General features: G+C 40.6%; 2 protein-coding genes across 2 annotated transcripts in view; both read left to right on the forward strand.

Annotated features, from left to right (window-relative positions):
* The window catches only part of kif20ba (kinesin family member 20Ba), a 32,639-nt gene extending 9,221 nt beyond the window's left edge, over positions 1–23,418 (forward strand). The window contains exons 19-31 of the mRNA XM_031877944.1: positions 755–1,183; positions 1,313–2,469; positions 3,638–3,776; positions 4,217–4,339; positions 4,463–4,517; positions 4,946–5,071; positions 5,763–5,896; positions 6,355–6,510; positions 6,715–6,891; positions 9,648–9,776; positions 10,330–10,437; positions 11,261–11,470; positions 19,587–23,418. Coding sequence (XP_031733804.1) covers positions 755–1,183; positions 1,313–2,469; positions 3,638–3,776; positions 4,217–4,339; positions 4,463–4,517; positions 4,946–5,071; positions 5,763–5,896; positions 6,355–6,510; positions 6,715–6,891; positions 9,648–9,776; positions 10,330–10,437; positions 11,261–11,470; positions 19,587–19,814 — 3,171 coding nt within the window. The 3' untranslated portion in view covers positions 19,815–23,418. The remainder of the gene's footprint in view (positions 1–754; positions 1,184–1,312; positions 2,470–3,637; positions 3,777–4,216; positions 4,340–4,462; positions 4,518–4,945; positions 5,072–5,762; positions 5,897–6,354; positions 6,511–6,714; positions 6,892–9,647; positions 9,777–10,329; positions 10,438–11,260; positions 11,471–19,586) is intronic.
* LOC116398209 (kinesin-like protein KIF20B) overlaps positions 22,865–23,449 on the forward strand; it is a 5,975-nt gene continuing 5,390 nt past the window's right edge. The window contains exon 1 of the mRNA XM_031874321.1: positions 22,865–22,948. Within this exon, the coding sequence (XP_031730181.1) occupies positions 22,865–22,948 (84 nt within the window). The remainder of the gene's footprint in view (positions 22,949–23,449) is intronic.

Consider the following 23,449-nt stretch of genomic DNA (forward strand, 5'->3'; position numbering starts at 1 on the left):
TTTTTGATTTTAGCAAATGGCTGCAATGAAACAAAGAGTGAAAAATTGAAAGGGGTCTGAATACTTTCGTACCAGCTGTACATGTGCCTCTGCCACATTATAGTTTTATGCTGGCACAGCAAGTCTAAAGTAAGCCATGGAGGAACAACATTTGGAACAACTAACTTAATCAGACAGTTATTATATTGTAATTCATTCCCATGCATGCTGCTCCGAGTACTCGCAGCATGGGGTCCCTCCTTAGCACAGCCCTGCTTGTAAGCTAACATTAATGGAGGTTGCATTAACTTACATTGTGATGCGTCCAAGCTCTATTCAGTTAAAAGAGTAATGGCCGAAGGCAAATTGTAACGCTATTATGTGTTCAACTGTAATCTAGTAAAATTTAGTTTTGGGCTAGAAACTTGAATAATTCCTGTTGTTGGGAGAGAAAATATTTGGTTATTATTCATAATCTTTGACGGTTTACACTGACTTGTGGTAAAAACATTATTCTGGAGCTAATTATAGTTCTTAGAAAGAAATGTGTAATTGGCAAAAACAGGAATCGGCAGTGCAGACTTAAGAAAATTACAATCGGTGCATTTCTGTTTCACCAGGAAAACAAGAAATGACCAAGTAACTGAAGAGCTTCTCAACAGCTGATTTTTTTTTTTTCGTTGTCTAAATGGAACTTAAATATAGTTTAAGCTTAAGTTTATTCAATGCTGTTTAAACATTCAAATAGGAAATAACCATTCCTCTTATCACTCAGGAGGCGTTTACTGCCCTCGAGAAGGAGAAGAGAGGCAGAGAAGACACCCTCGCTGCTTTGGAGTGCCAGACTAATGGAAGAGAGGAGGCCCTTGCCACACTCAGTGAGCTGAAGCAGAGCAAAGAGGAGGTGCTAGCATCCCTTAAAGAAGAGAGAGAAGGAAACAAGACAGCCATGGCAGCCCTCGAAGCTGAACGGAGAGCCAAGGAGGATGCCATGGCAGCCCATTCAGAAGAGAAGCAAGGCAGAATGGACATAATTGCTGCTCTTGTTCAAGAGAGGAGTAGCAAAGAGGAGGCTCGGTCTGTTCTGGAGGTGGAGAGGAAGGAGAACAGCAGGCTGGTGGAGGAGAGAGAAAAGAGGCAACAGGAGAGTGATGCACTTCGAGTGAGAGAGCTGACTGTCAGACTGGAAGCCTCAGAGCACCAGGTGGGCAACAGAAATATTTTTGGTCAAATTTAACCTTTTTATATCAAATTGTTTTATTATTTGTGTTTAATTAAATGGTATTGGTGCTAGATGACTTAACTTAAGTGATATCTTTGGAAATAACCACAGGTGACCGGCAAGACAGAGAGCGTTGAACAAGTGTTAACTCAACTACAAACTGCTCAGGCACAACTGGACAAACACTCCAAGGAGATCCTGGAGAAAACGTCCCACGTCCACACCCTGATGCAAGAAGTTCAAAGCCTGAAACAGGAATTGCAGACTTCAGCATCGTCATCTGATGTTGTTCATGATCAGCTGAGAGAGGAAGTGTCTGAGATTAGGAAGAATCTGACTGAGGAAAAGGAGACAAATGAGAGCAAGGCCAGACAAATGCTGGAACTGGAGCGCCAGCTAGGACAGACGAAAGAACAGTTGGCACACAAACAGCAGATCTCCGACCAGCAGCTGCAGCAGTTTACAGACGAGCAGAATCAACTGGAAGCAGCTTCAAAACAGCAAGTTGAAGAACTAAGAAAGAAGCTTCAGGAGCAAGAAGAGATGTCGCAGCGAACACTGGATGAACTCCGGTCCAAGCTCGAATGCCAAGAACGTGCTTCCAAAGAAGAAGTAAAACAGCTGAGAGACAAACTTGAGGAACCAACTCAGGCCTCACAGGAGCTCAATGAGAAGCAACAGGAACAGGAAGTGATATCACAACAGCAGTTGGAGGAGTTAAATTGCAAACTTGGTGAACAAAAAGCAACCTTCGGCAAACTTGTAGATGATCTCCGGCTAAAGCTCAGTGAGCAGGAGCAAACTGCAGAGCTGCTCAAGGTCGAATTAGAAGAAACTAAGTTTAAAGGTTCAAACAATTCTTCTAGCTCTGCTGCTGAAGAGGATCTCAAGAAGTTCAACTGTGATCTCCAGACTGAGATTGCATCCCTGAGGTCAAAGGTTTTCAACCAAACTGAAGCTCAGCAAGCCTCGTCAGAATTCGAAAGCATGCTAAAAGAAAACGACAAACGGATGGAGGAGAAGCTAGCAGAGGCGGCGGAAGTGTCTGCAGAGCTGCAGAAAAAGCTGCTGGAAAAAGAGGCAATGGTAAAACTCCTGCAGAAGAGCCTGCAGGAGGCACAGGAGCAGCGGGAGGAGCAGGAGAGCCAGGCAGTCCAGGAGGCTCGGCGCCGGGAGGTGGAAAGGCGCCGGGAGCTGCTGGCTGTGGCGCATGAGGCCATCGCTCAGAAGGATGCAGAGCTGGAGAAGAAGGCCGAGGAGATCAACAGGTAACCGATCAATTACATTCTCCAAAGATTAGAACATGTTCATAGATGTCTTAAAACTTAAATTTGACTTTAAAGATACTGAAACTGCCTTTTCTAAGCCCGGCATTCTACTACTCAGCTCTGTGAGAGCTCTGTCCCATACACGACTTTCCAGATAATGACATTTTGGGTTATGCTTCCAGTTTGATATCTAATCAAATCTCAACATCCATGTGCTTGCAGCATTCTGATGTATGTTCAACTTGTCCCTTGATTTTGCAGGTGTACGTGTCGCCCAAGGTTAACGAATACAAACCGTAGATCAGGTTTAGTGGTTGAGGCCGGCCCAGAGATGAGAATATTACTTTAATGAATGAAGACGTAAAGTAGGAAAACAATGCTTGTCTAGTTTAGAACTTACTATAAACTTCTGAGGGTAAGGGTATCTGCTGAACACCTCCAAGACCCTTGATGAGACAATACTACTTTGAAACAGAGTAGGGAGATGAGACTCATCAACCAAACATGTGTTTATTACAACAGTCCCAAAGGTTCTTTGCGTCACGAAGATATATTTCATTGCTGTTCTATATTGTCTTTTGTCTCTCCCTTCCAGTCAGTCACAGGTCTCTGTGCAAAAGTAATTGAAACGGTTACTCATCATCTTTTTAATATTTGGCATCAAAATCATCTTCAAGATGTCTAGTAAAGTTGAAAATAGCAAAGACCGTGACTAAGAAATACTGTTGCTCTTCAATTAGCAATTATTGCTGCAATGCTAGCTTTTTAGAATAATAATCTGTTAAATATCTAAATGTAATGTGCCGATCAGAAAGCAGTCTCTCTAAACGAGTATTTTGTCCTGGAGTTGTTTACTATCCTCCCTGTAGCAGAATATTCCCCCCGAGCTGCAGAGAAAACTAGTATACGAGAAGCAGTCGCTCTGAATTCCCTTTTGTTGTGTCTCCGTTCTAAACTGTATTATTCTGTCACTGTAAATGCATGTTCTCCTTATTACCTTGCCTGCCATCTCTCCACTAGTACATTGGGTCCAGGGAGAGCTGCATTAATCCACCCGTCCACTCTCTGTATTACGGAGCAATGGTGTTGCTCTGGACCACAATGCACTGTCCTGTCATGTTTTAAAGAATCGGTTGCAGTTCATTGTTGTCTTGTCTCACTCTCCCAGACTAAAGGAAAACGCCAAGCAGGACTCTGAGAAAGTGAAGAGCCTCAGCCTTGACCTCCAGAGGAAGGAGGACGGCACTTCAGACCTCCGAGAGAAGCTAGCCGACTACAAGAAGCAGATCCAGCAGGTCCAGAAGGAGGTACACAGCATTCTTTTATGTCTCTGTGCCTCACTACCTAAAACCCCCAAAATGTCTTTCAGACAAAGTCATTGGCCAATAGTGGGCATTTTAATGCATTTACAAATAAATTAATGTTTTTAGAGTGACCAGCTTCTGTGGCTAAAAGAGATCCAGTGTGTAAAGATAGGATAGCGAAGACAAGAGCCTCTACGGAGGACTCGCACATATTCGGCATTAACATACTTAATTGTCAGATTCAACTTTTTTCTGTTTTTAAAGGTGTACTATTGTAATATTTTCATCCACGCTTGAAAAGATGATAAGATGAAAAGAAAAATGTAATTCAGGGAAATGTGAAAACAAACACTGGATAGCTGGATACTAATTGGATGCTGATATGAACAGCAGATAGCTTATATTACGTTTTTCTATAATAACGGTTTGTTTTTGTCCTGAAGATCTCTGCCATGAGAGAAGAGGAGAAGCTTTTGAGGCAGAAGCTGTCTGACACAGAGAAAGCCAAGAAGCAGCTTCAGTCTGACGTTGCCAACAGAGACAGAACCATTCAGCAACTCAAAGTGGTAAAATAATCTATTTACCAGACCAAATCTCTGAAGGCTATAACTCTATATATCCTGCATACTGGTGTATTCCTTGTCCATCTTCATGTTCACCTTGTTTCTCCATCTCCTTCCCTCCTCTAGGAACAATCATCTGACACCAAGTCTGACCAGACGCTCTACCAGAAGGCCTGTAAAGGTAAATGATGTGTGTCTTTGCATTGGCTTCACAAGAAGAAAAACATTCTGTTTGTGGGAAGTGATCTGCCGTTTAAATCACTGGTATAAGAGTGGCCACTCTTATAAAGGGCTGCAAAAGATGATTATTGTCAATATTGATCTATCTGTTATTTTTATCAGATTAATCATTTTGTCTTAAACATATTATGAAATAGTAAAAAATCCCCAAAATTTCCCAGAGCTGAAGATGACATCTTTAAGTACGTGCTGAAAGTGAATCTCCCTGTTGTAAAGTCCTAAAACTCTGGCTGAACTTTGACCTGTTTGTGGAAGGGCAATACAAAGAAGAGTACCTCCGGGATCAACATATTACAGTATATCGCTCTGGCCTGGTGTTGGTTGTTTATGGCGTTCTGTGTGTGTGTGTGTGTTTCTGTTGCTTTGTAGACCTTGAAGTCAAGGAGCGTGTGATGGAGGACATGCGTTTAGCTCTGACGGAGCAGGAGGAGACGCAGGACCAGATGGAGCAGGTCTTGGAGGAGAAACTTAACTTCATCCAGGAACTCTCTAGCGGTAAGGATTTGAAAAAAATCAAAGAAAGAACATGAACAGAAAACAGACATAGTGAAAATAATGTGTATTTTATTGTTGTGAAAGGGGTTTGGCCCACGGGCCGCTTAGTCTAATCTTATGCTTGAAAGCTGCAGAGAAACCAGAATGTTCTTAAACGACATTAAATGAAACTGACTGGACACTGAGACTGGAGTAAATTAGTATTTCCTCACAGTAATAACACATTTAAATTGGATACCAAAGTCAGTTCAGTGAGTCAGTCAGTCAGTGTTAAGTCACTATGAGGTCAGAAACAGAGGATGCAGAGTGTGAAGTATGGCACACATGAGAGCAAAAGCAATAAAAAAAAGAAAAGCTTTATGTGCTCACAGGCTCAAAACCAGATCAACTGCCATAAGTATCGGTGGACTCTCTCCTCCACCTCACAGGTTTATTATTTCTAATTTGGAGGCTGGACTACTTAAAGGATTTCTAAGTATAGAAATGGAAGTCATAGAAGTCTGTCACTAGACAAAGATAATAACTCCTACTTGTTTATTCTAAACGGGTGTAAAATAACTGAGGATTGATGTGTAGACAATGTTATGTTTGGAAGTTATATAAATGAATAATAAAAGTACTTAGTTTCTTTGAATGCTATGCAAATATTAATGTTGTGTCGTGTCTTGCTCTCTGGTTTGAACCATTACAGAGGTGGAGAAGTTGAAGGGGATGCTGTTGCAGCAGGACCGACGTGGAAACGGCACTCGCCTTCACGTGGACAGCCAATCAGATGACCTCAAACTGGCCAAACAAGAAACTGCCCAGGCTCAGGAAAGCTTGAAGGTAATGAAGGGAAGTTATCTTCAAACGTGGATTTAGATGGTGGGACCAGAAATGTGTGCTCTCTGAGTTAACATTAAAAAGGTTCGCATTGCAATAGGAATATTGGTTATTATAGATAATTAGTTAAACCTTATTAACAATTTGATGGATGACGAATATTTAAGAGATTCTCAGACAAGTTGGCAAAACAGTATTTATATATCCCTCTAACAGATCTTCCAACAAAAACAACACTTTGTTATAACAAGGAATTACAGTAAACAGACAACTCACCCTGATCACATGTATGTGCTGAGGTCCTTTATATGAACTAGGACGGTCAGAACAGGACAGTTGTAGTGGGCACCAACCTTTTTGTTGGTAAATGCATTTTATCAGGGATTTCACCTTAAACGTGTTCCAGATACTTAAACTGACATCCTCTTAATAAATAAAAAGAATAACCACTTTGTGTACAGCTGCGTGCAGAGAAACACCAGGCCGAGCGGAAAAAGTGGATGGAGGAGAAGCTGTCCCTGATTGGCCAAGCTAAAGAGGCGGAGGACAACAGGAACCGGGAAATGAGGAAGTTTGCCGAAGACAGAGAGCGCTACACCCGACAGCAGAGCCAGTTGGTAGGAAATGAAACACTAGCTGTAACATGTCAACATGTTAGAATTAATCTCAAAGCACAGTTGGTGGTGTTCTAATATTAATATATAAATAAACAAGATATTTTTCTTGATCTCTTCACTCACACACACATACTGTACATAACTAGTATTGTCTCTTCCCACACACACACACATATTTTACATATATATTTCCCTCTTTGTCAGGAGTCCTTATCGTCCCAGCTGGCTGAGAAGGAGCAGATCATGGAGAAGTGGAGGAAGGAGAGAGACACTCTGGTAGCAGCTTTGGAGGTCCAGCTACAGAAGCTTCTATCCAGCCAAGCAGAGAAGGACAGACTCATCCAACAGCTCCAACAAAATGCCACACAGCCACCACAAGAGGTCAGTGTAACATAAAGATAATAACACATGCTACAGGGACCACACCACTGACGATGTAAACCATCTAATAATGCTAAATCTGCTTCAGTTATAGGGGACATAGAGACAAGGGATATTAGTGTATCACATCTCTAAGTCAGATAGCGTCCCTCTTGTGTATAAAATCCTGAGGATTTTAATGGTTAAATCAACCTTCAGTAAAAACTAAAGATAGTAGCTATTCTCCTGTATATGAGACATCCCAGTAGTCTGTTTCACCTCTGTACACACCCCAATCAATAATGTCAGAGCAATTTGTTCCCATCATCTGTCAAGACAAAACACCTGCTGTGAGAGCATTGATTGGTTGTTAGAGAGGTGAAACTTCACTGAAAGTTTGAGCCACATCAACCGTGTTCTGCCCCGTTTCATCCCGTGGTGGTTTACCCTTTAGATAGGGTTTACTCCCAGCACTTCCGACTGCTGTGCAGGGAAAGAGATTGGAAAACATCTCTCAGCCAGCAACTTTACCGAAAGGAAGGAAAGGGCTGCTTTGGAACCCAGTTCGTAACATAATTCCACTAATGAAGATAAATAATAACCCTGTCTGCTAATTGGTTCCGGTAATGTTGCACAACAGAGGAGTTTACTTGGCGGAAGAGATTCTTCCAGTTTTGTCACACTTTTGAGTAGCCTGTTAAGCTTTCTTAGCACTGGTCGTTCCTTCTTTCCTTTCCTCTCTGGTGAATTGCAGGTGGTTTTGTAGCATTGTGAACTTGGAGCCATATCTCTGTTCCACACACACATGACATTTCAGTGTATGGCACTCTGCTCCCTCACATTCTGTCCTCACTGAGCTTTTATTCGATTTTTCACTGTGACCAGACAGCTTCCCCAGGATAACCACAGAACAGGCAGTGTGAAGGGCAGGCTGCAACCATTCACCAAATTAATTTGATGTTCGCCTCCATCTGTCGTATAGCTAGATTCATTTAAAAATTTGGTTGAGAAATTGCAGCTAATTTTATGCAAGGCGCCTTTGTATCCCAAAAACCACAAATGAGTTGAAGTGAATCGATGCATGAAACATCCAAGCTGCAGTGCTAATCATACTCGGATTATTAAAAGGATTAATTCATTTTTTTTGTTATTGATAAATAACATTTGAACATGTAGGATTCTGTCATGGCCTTAAAAATGTAATCTAAATTTGAAGGAGATTTTAGACATAACTGCGTTACGTTGTGTTGACTTTTTGGCTGCTAAAAATGTGAATTATAAAGAGAAATGTTTCTTCTTTCTGCTCCTCATTTATGTAAATGTGGGACTTGTACATACCTTTTTAATATCACGCAGTCCACTGCAGAAACACCAGTAACTATAAAGACAAAGTGTTGACTTCAGTATTTTTTGAGTCCCTAATCGTGTATCGTCTTTATCATAAGATGACACTGGATGCCCCGTCTTGTTTGTGTTGGTGAATGAATCTTAACTACATCCGTAATCCTCTTCGTTGCTTGTGGAACATAATGCTGCGACTATCTGCTTCCATCTGGTCCTATCCTGTGCAGCATGTTGTGCTCGGCCCAAAGGTAGCTCGGCCCATTTCAGTTCCGGGGTCAGAGTTCTCCGCCTGGTTGTTTTTGGCCTCCCTTGTTTCCTCTGTGGAGTCCATCTTAAGGCTACTTCAGGATTGTGCCACTGGTCCATTCTCTGGACCGGTCCGAGGCCAAATGTTTACGCAACTATTAGTGTTGAGACATAAATACACTGAACCTTTTTGTCAAAAAATAGGTTTATAATCAGTGAAGTTAATTACTGAAAAAAATAACTTTTTGGACTTAATATTGAAATTTTAGTAAGTTAATAAATTGGTGGGTTAATGCAAAGTTCTAGTACTTATGGCATCATAAATGATAAGCTCCATAAAATGGAATTGACTGCATGACTTGTATTGGCTTGCGTTAGATCAGTACTGCTATATTATCCCAGCATAACATTACTGCTCAGACTCCTTTGGAAACCATTTGAAGTTTCATGCCGAATGAAGCAGAGTTGTCATTTTGTTCTTGCATTTAAAGACGTTTCTTGTTTTATTGTCGTTCATGCTAGCTATACGTCGCTCTGTGCCAACACTATATTGTGCTCCAGGATCTTTCTGTCAACACTCATGCATTTCATGTTTTTAGGGAGCGATGAGAGTTGGGAGCCGGAGTCGTGGTGCATTAGAAGCAGTTCCGTCATTTGTTTCACGTACTGCATGATCTTGTGGATATTGGTCATGCCTATTAAGGTTTCCATGGTTCCGTGCTCGCTCAAAATGTTCAGGAGCCTTATTTTTGGTTTTCCCTGAATATGAACTGAATCTCCGATCGTAAATGGCAACCTCATCTTTGTGTAGGAAAGCAATATATTATTTTGTTTGTATACAATATGATTAGAAAGTGTGAAGTAGCAACTTGTCACGGTCATAATAAATAATGATATTTTTGCATACATATTTTAAATCTGCCATTTTTTAATACTGTTGAAATTTTTAGATGAAAATGACTTTTAGTTTAGTGGATTCTAACTGATATGTAATAATTTATGTAGTGTCTAGTCCAAAAGAATCCTTTTAAATGACTCATTATTGTTTGCTTGTAAAGTTTCCATTATAGGTGCTTTAATCTATCGCATTAATTGTTGAAAGCTCTGGATAGCATGTTGGTTGAAAAGCAGAACATTAGAGGACTGAACAGAAAACGTCCTCGGTGTCCGTGATCTTCCCGTTACAGGGCGGTGGTGGTGATGCCGTCTGTGTGGCAGAGCTGCAGGCTGCACTGTCTGAAAGGGAGGCAGACATCTCACGACTGAAGGAACAGCTCAAGGCCTTAAATGCCGAACAGGAGGATGCAGCCACACAGGTCAGTCTTACAGGAATATAAACATCATTTAAGCACCGAGGCTTGCTTGAAAGGTGGTCCTCTTGAATTTATGCCTCTTGCTGTGTTTTCAGGGTGGATCAAAATGTTGCAAGTTTAAAGGAGTCCGAAGAGAGATATCCAATTCTAGCTTATCAGAATGATCTTGCATTTTATCTTTTACATGAAGCACAACTAAGATTATATAGGAATCTTTCAAAACTGAGTAAGCTTCTCAAACCACTCCGGCATCATGGCTAATCATGGTACAGCAAGGATTTGTGTGTGTTGAAATTGCTAGTATTAAACTTGTTTGACAGACTGTCTGGTGGATTTAAGAGGATCTGTACGTGAAACACCTTCAGCTCCAGAAACAGAGGAGGCACTTTAAGATACATCGGATTGTGTTCTATGTTTTTCTATAGCTTTGTCCCCTGGCATATAGATGTAGGTAGAAGAGCATTCATTAATGCATTGAATGCTCTTCAATGCTTTGGATGTTATTCTTGTAATCATGATTCATGTGATTTTTAATTTCTTATTCTGCCTGTGACAGATTAAAAGCAATGTGAGCCCTGCGATGTTGGTTGGGAAACCCCAGTGTGAAACCATTAACAGGAAATCAGGAGGAAGGAGGGATACCAGAGCGTCAGTCAGCAGTCAGGTACGCCCATGAGATGATATGAATATGGAAGTCACGGATCGGATCAGCACAAAAGACCAATAAGAGCAAATATAACGTTTATGCTGCCATCTTCACAGCTCCTCCTGTCAATTTAAACACAGATCGATTGTTTACAATGTAATATTTTCAAAGATTGGCAACTAGAAAAGCATAAATGCCCATCACATATTTTACTGAATATTCAGGAAACAATCGTCTTTATTGTAATTTATTTCTTCAACATTGCCAAACACTTGGCGAAAGAAACCAAACATCCTATTTAAAGTCATGCTTTAGATAGTTGACATAAGGTTGTCTGAGGTAGTTACTGCTCACACTTTGGTCTGCACATTATCTCAGTCTACAGATGACTTATTTGGAGATACTCCAGTGAGCCAGCAGCTGGCCAGACATTAACTCGGAACAAAAAAAAGAATACGTGGCCAGTTACCTCATCTTAATACTCGGCTGAATCATTTACAGCAGAATATGATTTCCAATTCCCTTATTCTTCTGCGGCTCAGAGGCATCTGTATGTTTTGTATTTTTTCTGTAGGCATCAGTTTTTTTTATTTTACATTCATAAGACACACAGGTACGTGAGCATTGTAGAGGTTGCCAGTGATGAGTGGGCAGTCAATATTCGGCAGCCCGAACCTTTTCGGATGCCGTCTTGCGTGTGGATACCTTGGCGTTTGTGGTGGCTCACCTCGACACCTTGTCGTAGCACACAGACAATCCTGTATTCTCAGACCTAGACACATCTGTTCTCTTGCGTGACCAGGAAATGACCTTTAATCTAAAATCACGTGTGGTCCCACAGAGCTCAGCTGGCTGTCCGTCAGTGCTAGACTCCTCTGAGATTTCCACAGAGAACGGCAGGATGAGCCGCTTCCCCCGGCCGGAGCTGGAGATCTCCTTCAGCCCTCTGCAGCCAAACCGCATGGCTTTACGACGCCAGGGAGAGGAGAATGCCGTCACCGTCAAAATTACGCGCTCGGCACACAAGAGGAAGAGCGGCGAGATGGAGAAGGTAAGAGCCAATCAAACACAAGCAGCTTGTCCACACGTTCACTAGGTGTTTACACTTTATTTCATATCCAAAGTTAGAGGTCATTGAAATTTACTAATTAGCAATTTCAAATCGATTGAACATTCTCATGTCTTTTGCCCTTCGTGGATACATTTCCCACTCTCTGTGTCCAACTACAAAAGATGGTGCACGTGAAATCATCCTACTGTAAGATCCTGCATTTGTACACAATGTTACCCTCTAGGTTTCCTAAAAATACATCCTCCCTAGATAACTAGAAAACAACTGCGCAACATGAGACTCAGAGATGGGCTTTTTCAGTTATTTCGGAGATGGTAGTTCATTTTTCACACATTCTGTGGAGAAAATGTAACTGTGAAACCTTTCCTTCTGCTACTATCAATCCAGCACCGGCAGTGCAGGATTGTCTCAACAGTTACTTTTGAGAATGCAACAGCCGTTGTAATGGGTGTTGTTGCTGTTACACCAGGACATGGCAAACTCAAAATGTTTCCCATCAAAACATACATAAATTAAATATTAAAGTATATAATGGCGTTGTCATTGTGTGCGAAGTCTTTGTTTTGCAAAGTCTTTGTTTTGAATCTGGCGAAAGAATATCTATGGTATACATATCGTCTTAATGTGGACGTTGATCATTCAACACTCAACCAATGCAGTTTGTATACTGGTAGGCAATGTGTGACTAGTGCAAGATCAACAAGCCAGTTCCACCTGTGCCATTCGGAAATGCAGTAACATCCTGTGAACTGGTCGATACTATGGATGTTCTGTAAGACCAATTGTAAGTCACACATTGTATTAAACTGATCCCAGACCAGAGCAAAGTGCTTCTGTGGACAGGAGCAGACTGTGAGACAGACTGTAGAAATGTGAAACAGGGTAACGGTAGTTTTCAGGACACCGCCTCACTACAATTTGATTTAATGCGGCGGAGTAGCTGCACTTGTGTTAATTTGTTTGTTCCTACTAATGCAAGGGAGGTAGGCTTTGTCGTATTTGGCCTCCAAAGGCATGTGACACATGATGTATTTACATATACAAGACACTACATATTAATATAAATAAGGTCCATTTTTTTCAAATATAAAGGAAACCATTGCGCGTCATTTTTCAGAACTTTAATGTCCACCACACAACTTGTAAATGCATATACAGTATAATTATAAGTTATTAGAGAAAATAATTAAAGACAGAGCAGCCATTCAATTTGTGAATATTTGTACAACAGAATATTTTCTGATGGTAATATAGTTCTAGTTTTGTTGAATTATTTCATGAGAAATTAACACTGAGTGATAATACATTTATAGTATCTGCCAGCCTCAATAAGTGTAGAAAGAAAACCAATTTCAAGAAAACCAAGTTTACTACTGATAACGTTAATTTGATAAAAACTGCAATACAAGTCATCAACCCAATTTCATGCATGGCAAACCAGCATGATGAAATGATAATATAAAGATAATATTAAAAGGACAAATAAAGGAGACTGTGATCTTTGCTGAGAGTAGCAGCGTTTAAGTGATCGCTCGATAAATGTTGCAATCTTCAGTTCATATGGTGTAAACGTTTACATGCAAACTTCTGTTATACAGCATCGTAAGGATATTTTCTCTCAGTAGCTATTGCTTCCTTGTATGAGCCAACTAAATATACAATGATGATCATTTTTGTCAGGGATGAATATTTGTTGACTGACTTCCAGCCAGTTCATATGTTAATAGATTTGCTGTTATCCTTTCATATATTTTCAGTCAAATTTATGATTTTGAGCAAGCTGCAGTTGAAGTCCAACAAAGAAAAGTAGTTATTTGTTTTACAGTGGAAAACTTTTCTTTTTCATATTTCATCTTCAGCAGTTTGATCCCCCTTTTTGCTTTATCCAAATTGTTTATCTATGTATTAGAAACTGTAATTTATTAATATTATGGTGATAACTTCATTCATATTGTCCACCCCAGTTGCAGAATTACGCATTACTTATCAAACATTTCATTTCGTTGATGCAAGCTAACTGAATGCAGTTGTACTTAATCCAGTCTTGGATTTAAAATAAAATAAAAATTTAAGGGATTCATATGGTTTGACCATTTCTAATTACTTGACATATGTTTAAATTAACCTATATGACTAATCTAACTGATGTTTTTACTTTATCATCAAAGGAAGTCCTAATCCTGAGTTGATAGTAGTTTGATATCTTGTTGTTTTGTTGATTGAGAGCATATAATCCCCTGGTGATGCATCAATATCCCAAGTATACAAGCATTATACAATATGTATCATGAACACAAGTTTTAAACTTGTTGCATGAAAATATCAAACTCCACGTTTAAGAGGGTCGTGGTTGTGTTGCCGTCCCATTCATGTGCGTTTGACACCGTTGCTCACAGTGTTGTTGGCAGTATCTTCACAGCAATGTTCACACCTTCAGTGACAACACGCTTTAATGAATAACACTTTGTCACCCAGGGCAAGGCTATGAATACTGTTCAATCAGAATACATGTAGGCTGCCATGTTAAAAACAATTGAACTGACACAGCGGAGTCCATTTAACATCTACTTATAAATGTAAAGGACATTCTGTAGAGCAGTTTGTAAACCCTGATGGCTTCAGCACTTAAAGGGTAACAGTTTAATGTGCACATTAAACAGATTCGTGAACGCTGGTTATTTTGACTGCAGCAGTCGGCATATGATGCTGAAAGGAACCACCATATTAATTACTGACGTTATGTAAATCTTCTCGAGAATCCGTTTTCCCAGATGCATCTTGAATTTGCAGTCGTGGAAAGTGAACCTTGCTGAATAAAAGATGAAAATCATTTTGAGACGGCGGCAAGAGGAAAGCTATTTAGAAGCTGAGTCAACTGTGTGATGCAGCAAGCTAAACCATGTTGCTCACTTAAGTGTTTTTCATCAACAGTTTGAACGGTTCGGGTAAAAAAATAGAAGTTTTCATTTTGCTTTGGAAGGGTACCATTTGAAATTATGCAATACTAGAGCCGAGACAATACCAGTTTCATTACTTTTATTTGATACCTAACTTTAAGGAATATCAACATGTTTTGTACAACTTTTTTTTAACCTTAAATATTGACTAAACACAAGCAGCTCATCAAGATGTTTGTCAAACTAAAATAGTGTAAACTCAGCACACCGGTGATTTATCCCAGTGAATATCTGATTAAAGAATAAATAAATGACATGACTAGACATTCAATGCCCTGACCATTTTGGAAAATTGGGAGCTACTGAAAAATTTTGGTGTGTGATTAGAACAATTCTCCGATTGAGAATAACGAATGCGTGTTTAAATCGGCAGGAGGAGAGCTAGTAACCATGTTATAACATACGTAGGTTCTCTTTAGTTACAGTACACAGTACATAGTGCGTTCATGCTTTATTCAGCAAACGAAGGTAAATTATAGCGTTATCATGATGTGTTGTAAAAATGTAGTTTTGGTGAGGAACTTGCATAAATAGTTGTTTTAAGCAGAGAGGTAATATCCGACTATTTCTGCTGCTGACTAGCGAGGATGACAGCGTTTAACCGCGGCAGTGCCAAACCTGTAGATGCTTTTATTGTATTCCAGAATTTTGAGCAAAGAGACCGGCTAAAGCTCATTAGCTGAAACTTATTAGTATCCCTGTAAGAAGGCTCTTTGACTCAGGCTCCCTGTACTTTTGCTGGTATGACGATATTTTGTCTTTTGATACCAGCAGCGGGAGTGAAAGTAATTGCACTAATGACTGCAGTTCTCTTGACTGACCTGGGTTCAAGAGGGAGAACAGAAACAGAGGAGATGGATGTGAAATGAGAAGCCCACAAAAAGATGTCGATGTTCTTGTTGGGGAGGGGTTCTACAGCACAGCCAAAGGGATGTGAAGTCAGATCTTACTCTGGGGATCTGGGGCACTTCAGTCAACATTAATGAACAAGAACACATCTCTTTTTAAAAGGGCAGTAGGGACTGAGATGAGAAGATGGGAGACTCGGACAAATTCCCTGTGGGTGTAAAGATATTTTGGTTGTCCATAACTGCAAGACAATGACATAGAAATCCTTAGACTTAAAGTGAGAACTGCCAAAATAATTTGAGCTGCCTAGAAATGTCATTCTTTTTCTTTTTGTACACTTTGTACTCTAACCTATACCTCTACTCATGCTGCTGCAATGACCCACTTTCCAATTGGAAAGCAACTTCCTCCTCTGAACACATAAGAAAAAACGACATGGGGGGTTTGAAGTGTCAAGAGCCCAAGGGTCATAGCGGTGTCAACACATCAATGACCCTGTCAGCCTTCATAGAATAGCTGGCCAATAACAGAGGCTGAAGTAACATTTATTCCCAGCAACAGAAAAATGGAGACGATACGGTGTAGAGAAAGTGAGCCTTAGACCAAGGGAGAAATGGCCCAAAATACATTGAGGGAAAGAGTGCAGACGGAGGTGGAGGCAGCACAGAAAGAATACATTTGGAGAGATTAGTTAAGGGTTAGAGGGAGGAAATGCCAGCAAGGGAGGAGAAATTAAATTGGACTGGGAAGACGAGGACAGATGGACAAAGACACCTGAAGGAGTACAAGAGGGTAGGAGGAAAAGAGAAGAAAACAGGATGGAGAGAGGAGAGGCTGGAGATGAAAGTGGCAGGCAAGCAGAGATGTTGGTGATGGTGGTGTTTTGTTTTTTTTGGGGGGGGGTATGAAACAATAAAGATAATAAAAAGCAATGTGGGAGCAGAAGAAGCTGACACAGCGGGGACGGTAGCTGCTGAGTTTAGATCTGAGCCGAGTGTAACTGCACAGCCTATATGTACACATCCCTGAGCACAAACATCTCCTTCATGTTCTCGCTTTATCACTGTCACATTGTGAAATGATGTGTATATATGTGTTCACTCTTTAAAGACATTGCCTATAGTTATTGCAATATGGAAAACCTTAGGACACTAGACGTCTGCAGATATGTCGTATGCTTGTTATTACATGTGTATGCTCAAAGCCACACAGTATAAAGACAGTCTAGGAGAAAGAATTGCAACAGCCAGCTAAGATAAAAGCCGGAAGATAACGGATCTATGAGTGAAATAGTTTTGTTTTTACCTGTAAAATAAGAGCATGACTTCAGGTGTTTTATGTTACTGAATGACATTTAGCTGTATCTTGTATTGGAAAAGAACATTCACAACATTTGCATGTAGCATGAGGATATATTAAAGCCCCGTTAAGTGATATTTTTGATAATGGGATCAAATCAAGGGCCTTAGTGTAACGTGAAAGGGTCATTCATGCTGCAGAAACCTAGATGAATAAGGCGTGTAAAAACAAAAGGTGTATGCTAGTCACCTAGCACTAAACAGCAGGTAGACGAACATGTTTGATTCGCTGGTAAAGCTCGAGGAACATCTAGCAGCTACAGTAAATAGTCAGACATTGTTTCTCTGGAGTTGGAGACCAAACCAGAGCTAAAAGGGAAGTGAATGTTGGCTTTAGGTTGTTCATATTTTACACAGACATGACTCTAAACTAAAAGAATGATAATGTGACTTTCTGGCTGCTGAATGTGGAAATAGTCAATTGTTAGCAGGTTACTGAATGTAAAAAGTACCAAAAGGATATGGACTGAAACTACAATAACTACATATTTTCATTGGCTTCTTTGGATACTGAGAATTATCCAAGCGGGTATCATATGTTTATTATATTAAGCTACTCAAAGCCCATGTTATTCCAAGGTAAGAAGTGCAGTATGTGGGCCAGAAGACATTTTAGATCTGAAAAACATATTCCAGTCTATCTCTCCCTCTCTGTGGGCTTATCAGCCAGCAGGATCTTGGCCTATCCTTGATCCAGCCGAGAGTCAGCAGGAACACGGCACAGAGCAGGTTCCCCGTTGATTAATGGGACACTTAATAGAGCCTCGCACAGGTCAGGGAGAGAGTGGGAGTCGGAGAACGCAGACAAACAGTGAAGTCCTCGGCGCTATTCACAGGCATTGCAGATCTGCAATTTCTCCGGTCAGTCAACTATAAACAACAAGCCATCCATCTCGTTCAGTTTGGCTCTTCATTAATTGGATGGAGTGGGTGAGTTTGTGCTGCGGGAGTTTCTGATTGGCTGTAGTTGTGGATGCATCAACGCAAATGTAGGGAAAATCATGAGAATGTACTGCTTTGAATCATTTTGTTTTCTTTTTAAATAGAATGTCCCATTAAATAAACTTTTTGTTGCTCTGGAGCTTAAATAGTTTTTGTTCGGTACCTTTTGACGAAGCTTTTTGGTTTTGTTTGCTATTGCGTCAGTCGTTCATAATAGATCATTCTTTGAATATGAGACCGTATGGGCTGGACAGCTGGACATCAGACATCAATCTAGAACACAATCTTTCAGGGACGTCTTCTCATCTGAGATCCTACTGATGACGACTGTGCTTCTACAGTAATAAAGGGAATTTGTCGGAGAGCTCTGTTCAACCTTAAACAGGTTACTGTGAAGATAAATTGGGGAAACATTGTACAACTGAAGTACCTGGATTCCACCATGTCTCTTCACTCCGTCCACTGAATCAGTAGAGGAGGTTTAAGGGTCACGGTTAAGTATGTTCTCAGTAAAGTTGGGAATACAAAGGAACTACCGCTGCTGCCTCGCAATCTCCAGCAAAGCATGTGCCCATTCACTAGTATTTAAAAATAAGCTAGTATCGCTGCTGTTTGCGATAGTTATTCCACATATTTGTCATTTGTGAAGCGTTATTTTAACGGGGCGGAGAACTTTGTTTCTGCTGTGAACAGTTAGGTGACTGCTTGCATTAGAATTGACATGTGTGAGGCAGAAATGGAAACAAGTACCGGCCACACAGACGATGCTTGTTAAGACATTCAGTTTCGTTTTTAGGCTCACCCTTTACCTCTCGATAGTTTTTATTGTGTCCACACTAAAGGGGGACAAGAATATTATAATTCACTCTATGAAGCAGAATATGACCTAATAATCCTTTTCAGTACAGAATACTCTTTTCAACATGAATGGAGCACAACTGAAAACATCTTGCGGCCGCAAACGATACAAACCTTAATGGTCCTAGAAACCACACCAGCACTGAAATCTAAAACAACGCTTCCCAGACGTCCAGTTTTGGTTCCTCATGACTCTTAAATAGCTGTTTTTAGTGGCTCTGTCACAGAAGGCGAGCTTGTGACCGCAGAATGTACCTTCTGTGAACAACACACAGTATATACGAGTGATCTGCATCTTCAACCACACAGAGCCTATTGGTTTTGAACATTAAACACGCATGCAGCAGGGAGTAGTGGGACACTTTACGGTCCAACAGAGCTTAATAAAGAGACTCCGCATCCCACGGTGGCATCAGTGGCACTTTATATCCGATCCCATCAGGACCTGGACTATATAAACTGCTCTATAATTTAATGATTCCCTCCAAAATGACATGAAACATTAAACCATGTCGGTGCTTCCATCTCGTTAGTGTCGGAATAGGGCATGATGGAAATCGAACTGAAAAGTTACTTGTGTACATATGTTTGTGTACCACTTCTCTTAACAAGTTTAGTGCTTTGCAAAGAGTGAACAAAAAAACTACTATTATGCTCCTTCCTGTCTATCACAGGATTATCTGCAATAGCTCTTATCTGAAGAATGCTTTTGGGCAATTAACATGCTGCATTTTTTGCACCCTAAGATTCATGTAGTCTGTTTTAAGTTATTCTAGTTTTTTTTAAGTAATTATATTGTCAGAATCAATGTCTTAGTGGGTGGCGCTGCCAGCCTAGAGTCTGCATGTGCGACTGTTATAGTTGTACTGTCATCATTATAACCTAAGCAATACATGGGCACAGGGGCATACATGGACTGGGTTTGTGTTCGACTGCTGGTTAGCAGTACAAATAGCAACAACATTAATGCTTTTCACTATGTGAGCACAGTTTAACCCGATACTCACCTTGATAGCCAAAACATGTTTCAAAAATTCTTTTTCAGTTTTCTTGTTCCGTTTTCAGTAAATGGTTTTGCAAATTAGTATTTTAATGCAGTGCTTGATTTTAACCACGTTTTCCTTTCTGAAGCTTCACATTTTCAGGAGGAGTAAACGACGAACGAAAACTGAGGTACTTTACAAAACAGCATCATGTTCTCATTCCTCCGTACTCATAATCAGTCAATCATTCCTCATCAGTCATCACATTCTTCATCATCTTTTTATGTTAGTTTTCACTTCCGGGTCAGAAAATTTGCTGCCTAATTGCAAACTCGTCATGGATATCTTACATCATTTGGTAAATAAATGTATATAGCAACTTCCTTTATAGCGGCAGCAATGAGAAGGCTGAGGGAACCTTTGCTCCAGAGGCACAGAGTAGCTGTCCTTTAACACTGTTTTTCACCTCCAGCTTGTACGTTGGATTCTTGCCGACAGTAGATGCAGGCGTGAATAACAGTGAGGATATGATTCAGAAAACGGCATGTGTTCATCCAACATCCCCTGCATCTGAAATGATTTGAAAACGGATGTTCTCTCTCACTCTCACTCTCACTCTCACTCACACTCACACTCAGGAGAGAGAGAGAGACTACATTTACTTGTACATAATCTTATTACAGTCAATATCCAGAGTAAGGCATCGCACCAATGAGGATGTTTACATGGCTGGCTTGTTGGAGCGTTCTGTTAATTTACCCATTTCCATGCTACCGAGCAAAGTGACTAATGCCTCAAGACGCCGCTGTCAAAATTATTCTGCAATGTCACAGATTCCCTCCGGTATTCTCCTTCAAAAACACATTTCTCCCATGATGCTAATGTGCTGTAACCTTGTGCTGCACTATAGGCCCGCTGTCCAATCTTATTTTTCTACTATAAGATATGGGGGGGCGGGGGGTCATTTTCGGTAGAAGGTGGCAGAACTTTCTCAGCATTTGTTCAGCAGCTAAATTGATGTGTTGAAAAATGTGTTAAAAACTAATAGTTCATAGTTGTTTACAGGTTCAAATTCCATTCATGCAACTCTGTTAGAAGTATTCTACACATCTTACTGTGATCATGCTCATTGTAACTATGAAGTTAATCACATTCACTTTTAATCATATTATAGGGTTTACATGTGCTGCACCGTGCTTGTATTTCTGCCTTGATCACATGGTCATTTCATTGTTGGTCTGCATGATAATGTAGCCACAAAGAGCAGCACTCTGTGGGAAAATGAGCAGAACTCAGGTCTGCTTTGTACCGTTGTAGCCACTGACTCTTGGTGTTTTGGGCGGAGTGCAAATCTAGCTGTAGCCTGTTCGTCCCTCCTACTGGGAGGTCAGAGTTGAGGTTGAGCCACAGGGCAGCGCTCCTGGAAATCTTTGGGATTCAGTTCCTTGTTCAAGGACCCTTGAGCAGATAACTCAGGGTCAAATCATACAATTATTATTACAGGGTGGCTTGTACGACCACAGGCCCCCGCTGCTCCCAGCTGAGTGTGGAGCTGCTAATGGAATCTTTTAGTCCGGTACGAGTGCGTTTCCCCGGGGGAGCCATGTAAATGTGCCAGATTTAGCCATGCTAATTTTCATCTATATTCTTTGGTTAGTGTTTAGTGCGTACGTTTTCCAAAGTTAAGACCCTGTATAACTGTCATGTTTTTTTCTTCAATCAAGATTCATGTAATCTTTCTTCTATTCAATATTAATTATAATTTCATAATTAGGATTACTTTTTAAATGCATGTCACATGAGCAGTGTTCCTCTTTCTGCTTCCTGCTTTTATACATTTTTTAAAATGCAAAGTACATGCTTCCAATCTTGTCTTTTTTTCCTGAAGTAATTACACTGTCAAAATCAATGGAACAATGTTGATTTAATGAATTGGTCCCTCTTAAATGGAGTTCTCTGATTTCATCCGTGTAACAGCCGGCTGTCGAGTTTCATGGTAAAGTAGGTTCCCATCTGATGGGTTTGACATCTGTAGACAGCGACCCAGCAGCCATTTAGACTCCTGCACCATTCAACCTCTCTCTGAGATAATGGACTGTTGGCAGGCTGGAACATGTAAACTGGCACAATGTGAACACACACAAGCGGCTTTTACTCTTTGCACACAATCCTTTTCTCTCCCCCTCTCTTTTCTCTCTCTCTGTCCTTTAACCTCTGTCAGTCATCTCTCCAGCCTCCATCTCTCCCAGCCGGCTACGTCCGTCTGTTCAGCAGATCATTTCGTAATGATTTATTGACGATGTAGCGTCTCTTCTTTAGAGGAGACATCGCTGCCGTCCCAGAAAATCTTTATCTGAATTTTTATCCGTGGCGTCGACCTACCAGACACACTGATATACTCTTGCTATATAACTCTATCTGTTCTCTTCCTACAGTCTTTTTTACCTTTTTTATTCTCACCGCCTGTAGTCTAGTCCTCCAAAATCCCAGTGTATTTAGATGACTCAGCCATCAGTTATTCAATTATGATGATTGTGACTGTCTTCTGCTCTTAGTCATTGGAGGACTAACTTTTGCCTTGTCAGCACGTTGGGCAACAAGTATATTTGGCTGGGTGTTATTTGACATCTTTGCAACTCCTTTTAACCTAATATATTGGCACATATTAAGCTTATTGCATATGCATTGTGTATGTGTCTGCCAACAAGTAACAACAAATTGCAGTGCAGACATCTCAATGATGTAATGGATATCATGATGCTTTAGTGGCTGGATCATTTTTAAAACTAGTGACTCTGGCTAGAAAGATTAATACCAGTGAGACTAAAATGTTATTGCTATGACTATACAAAGTGTGTGTGTGTGTGTGTGTGTGTGTGTGTGTGTGTGTGTGTGTGTATTCTAACAAACTATTATATTTGTTCAACACTACATAATTGGAGTCAAAATCTTATCAAGAAACCATATGCTTGCAGCACAGCTCGGCCTCTCACTATCTTGTCTGCATCTTACTGCATCTTACATCTTATTGATTCATATTATCTCACGTCTCATTTACTTTCTCCACACGCTCCCTCTATCATCTCGTCTCTCTCTCTCTCTCATGCACGCAGACACACATTTCATCTTGTTTACTTTCTCCACACTCCAATTACGGTTTATCGCTATCACTTATCACTCCACTACTCATCTTTATCTTTCCACTTCTTTCTTCCACACACACACACACACACACTCCAGCTCCATTATGTACTTTCTTCAGATTTTTTTAATTTTTTTATCTCTACCGATCTCTACTTCCGTCTCTCGCTCTCGCTCTCTCTCTGTGTTCCGGTCTTCCTTCCCTCGGATTATTTATAAAACCGTCCACTGAATCACTGATGACTTCACATGTTTTGACCCTGTTTCTGCTCCTCAAAGTGGAGCATGTTTACGCCGTTCACCGCGCCCACTCCACCGCCCGGCCGGTTAGCCACCCTCTCAGGTCGGCCTCGTCCCCAGCGGCTAGGTGTGAGTCAGCAGTCTGTCCAGGGATGTATTGAACTGACTGCTGAGGAAAATACCAAGAAATCACTGTTGGTTTTTTATTATTAAGTGAATGTTTTATTATTATTGGATATGGTTTTTGAACACTTATTTCCCTCATAGTTCCCCTGTGGTCATGGGCCACTGCTGACTCTGCGTAAGATGTAGAGAGGAGGTCCCATTCCAAACCTTGTAACAAAAGTAGAGATTTAAAAAAAAAAAAGTGTAGAAAGTACATAATGGAGCTGCAGTGTGTGTGTGAGAGGTCCCTCTGTTGGGAGACCATCTCGTTCAAACAGTTCTGTCATTGTGAAACATTTTATGCTTGTTGTTTTTTAGCTCTTTGCCTCATTCTAACCTCTCTGAGTCATCGGTACCAGAAGATTTAGTAAGAGGATGACAAGCAGTTTGTTTGTCTCTTCATTTTGTGTCCTTGTGAATTTCCTGTGTGTGTGTGTGTGTGTGTGTGTGTGTGTGTGTGTGTGT

The sequence above is a fragment of the Anarrhichthys ocellatus genome, unplaced genomic scaffold (assembly GCF_004355925.1).
Source record: "Anarrhichthys ocellatus isolate YVR2014 unplaced genomic scaffold, GSC_Weel_1.0 scaffold3, whole genome shotgun sequence".
In the NCBI taxonomy this organism is placed as follows: Eukaryota; Metazoa; Chordata; class Actinopteri; order Perciformes; family Anarhichadidae; genus Anarrhichthys; species Anarrhichthys ocellatus.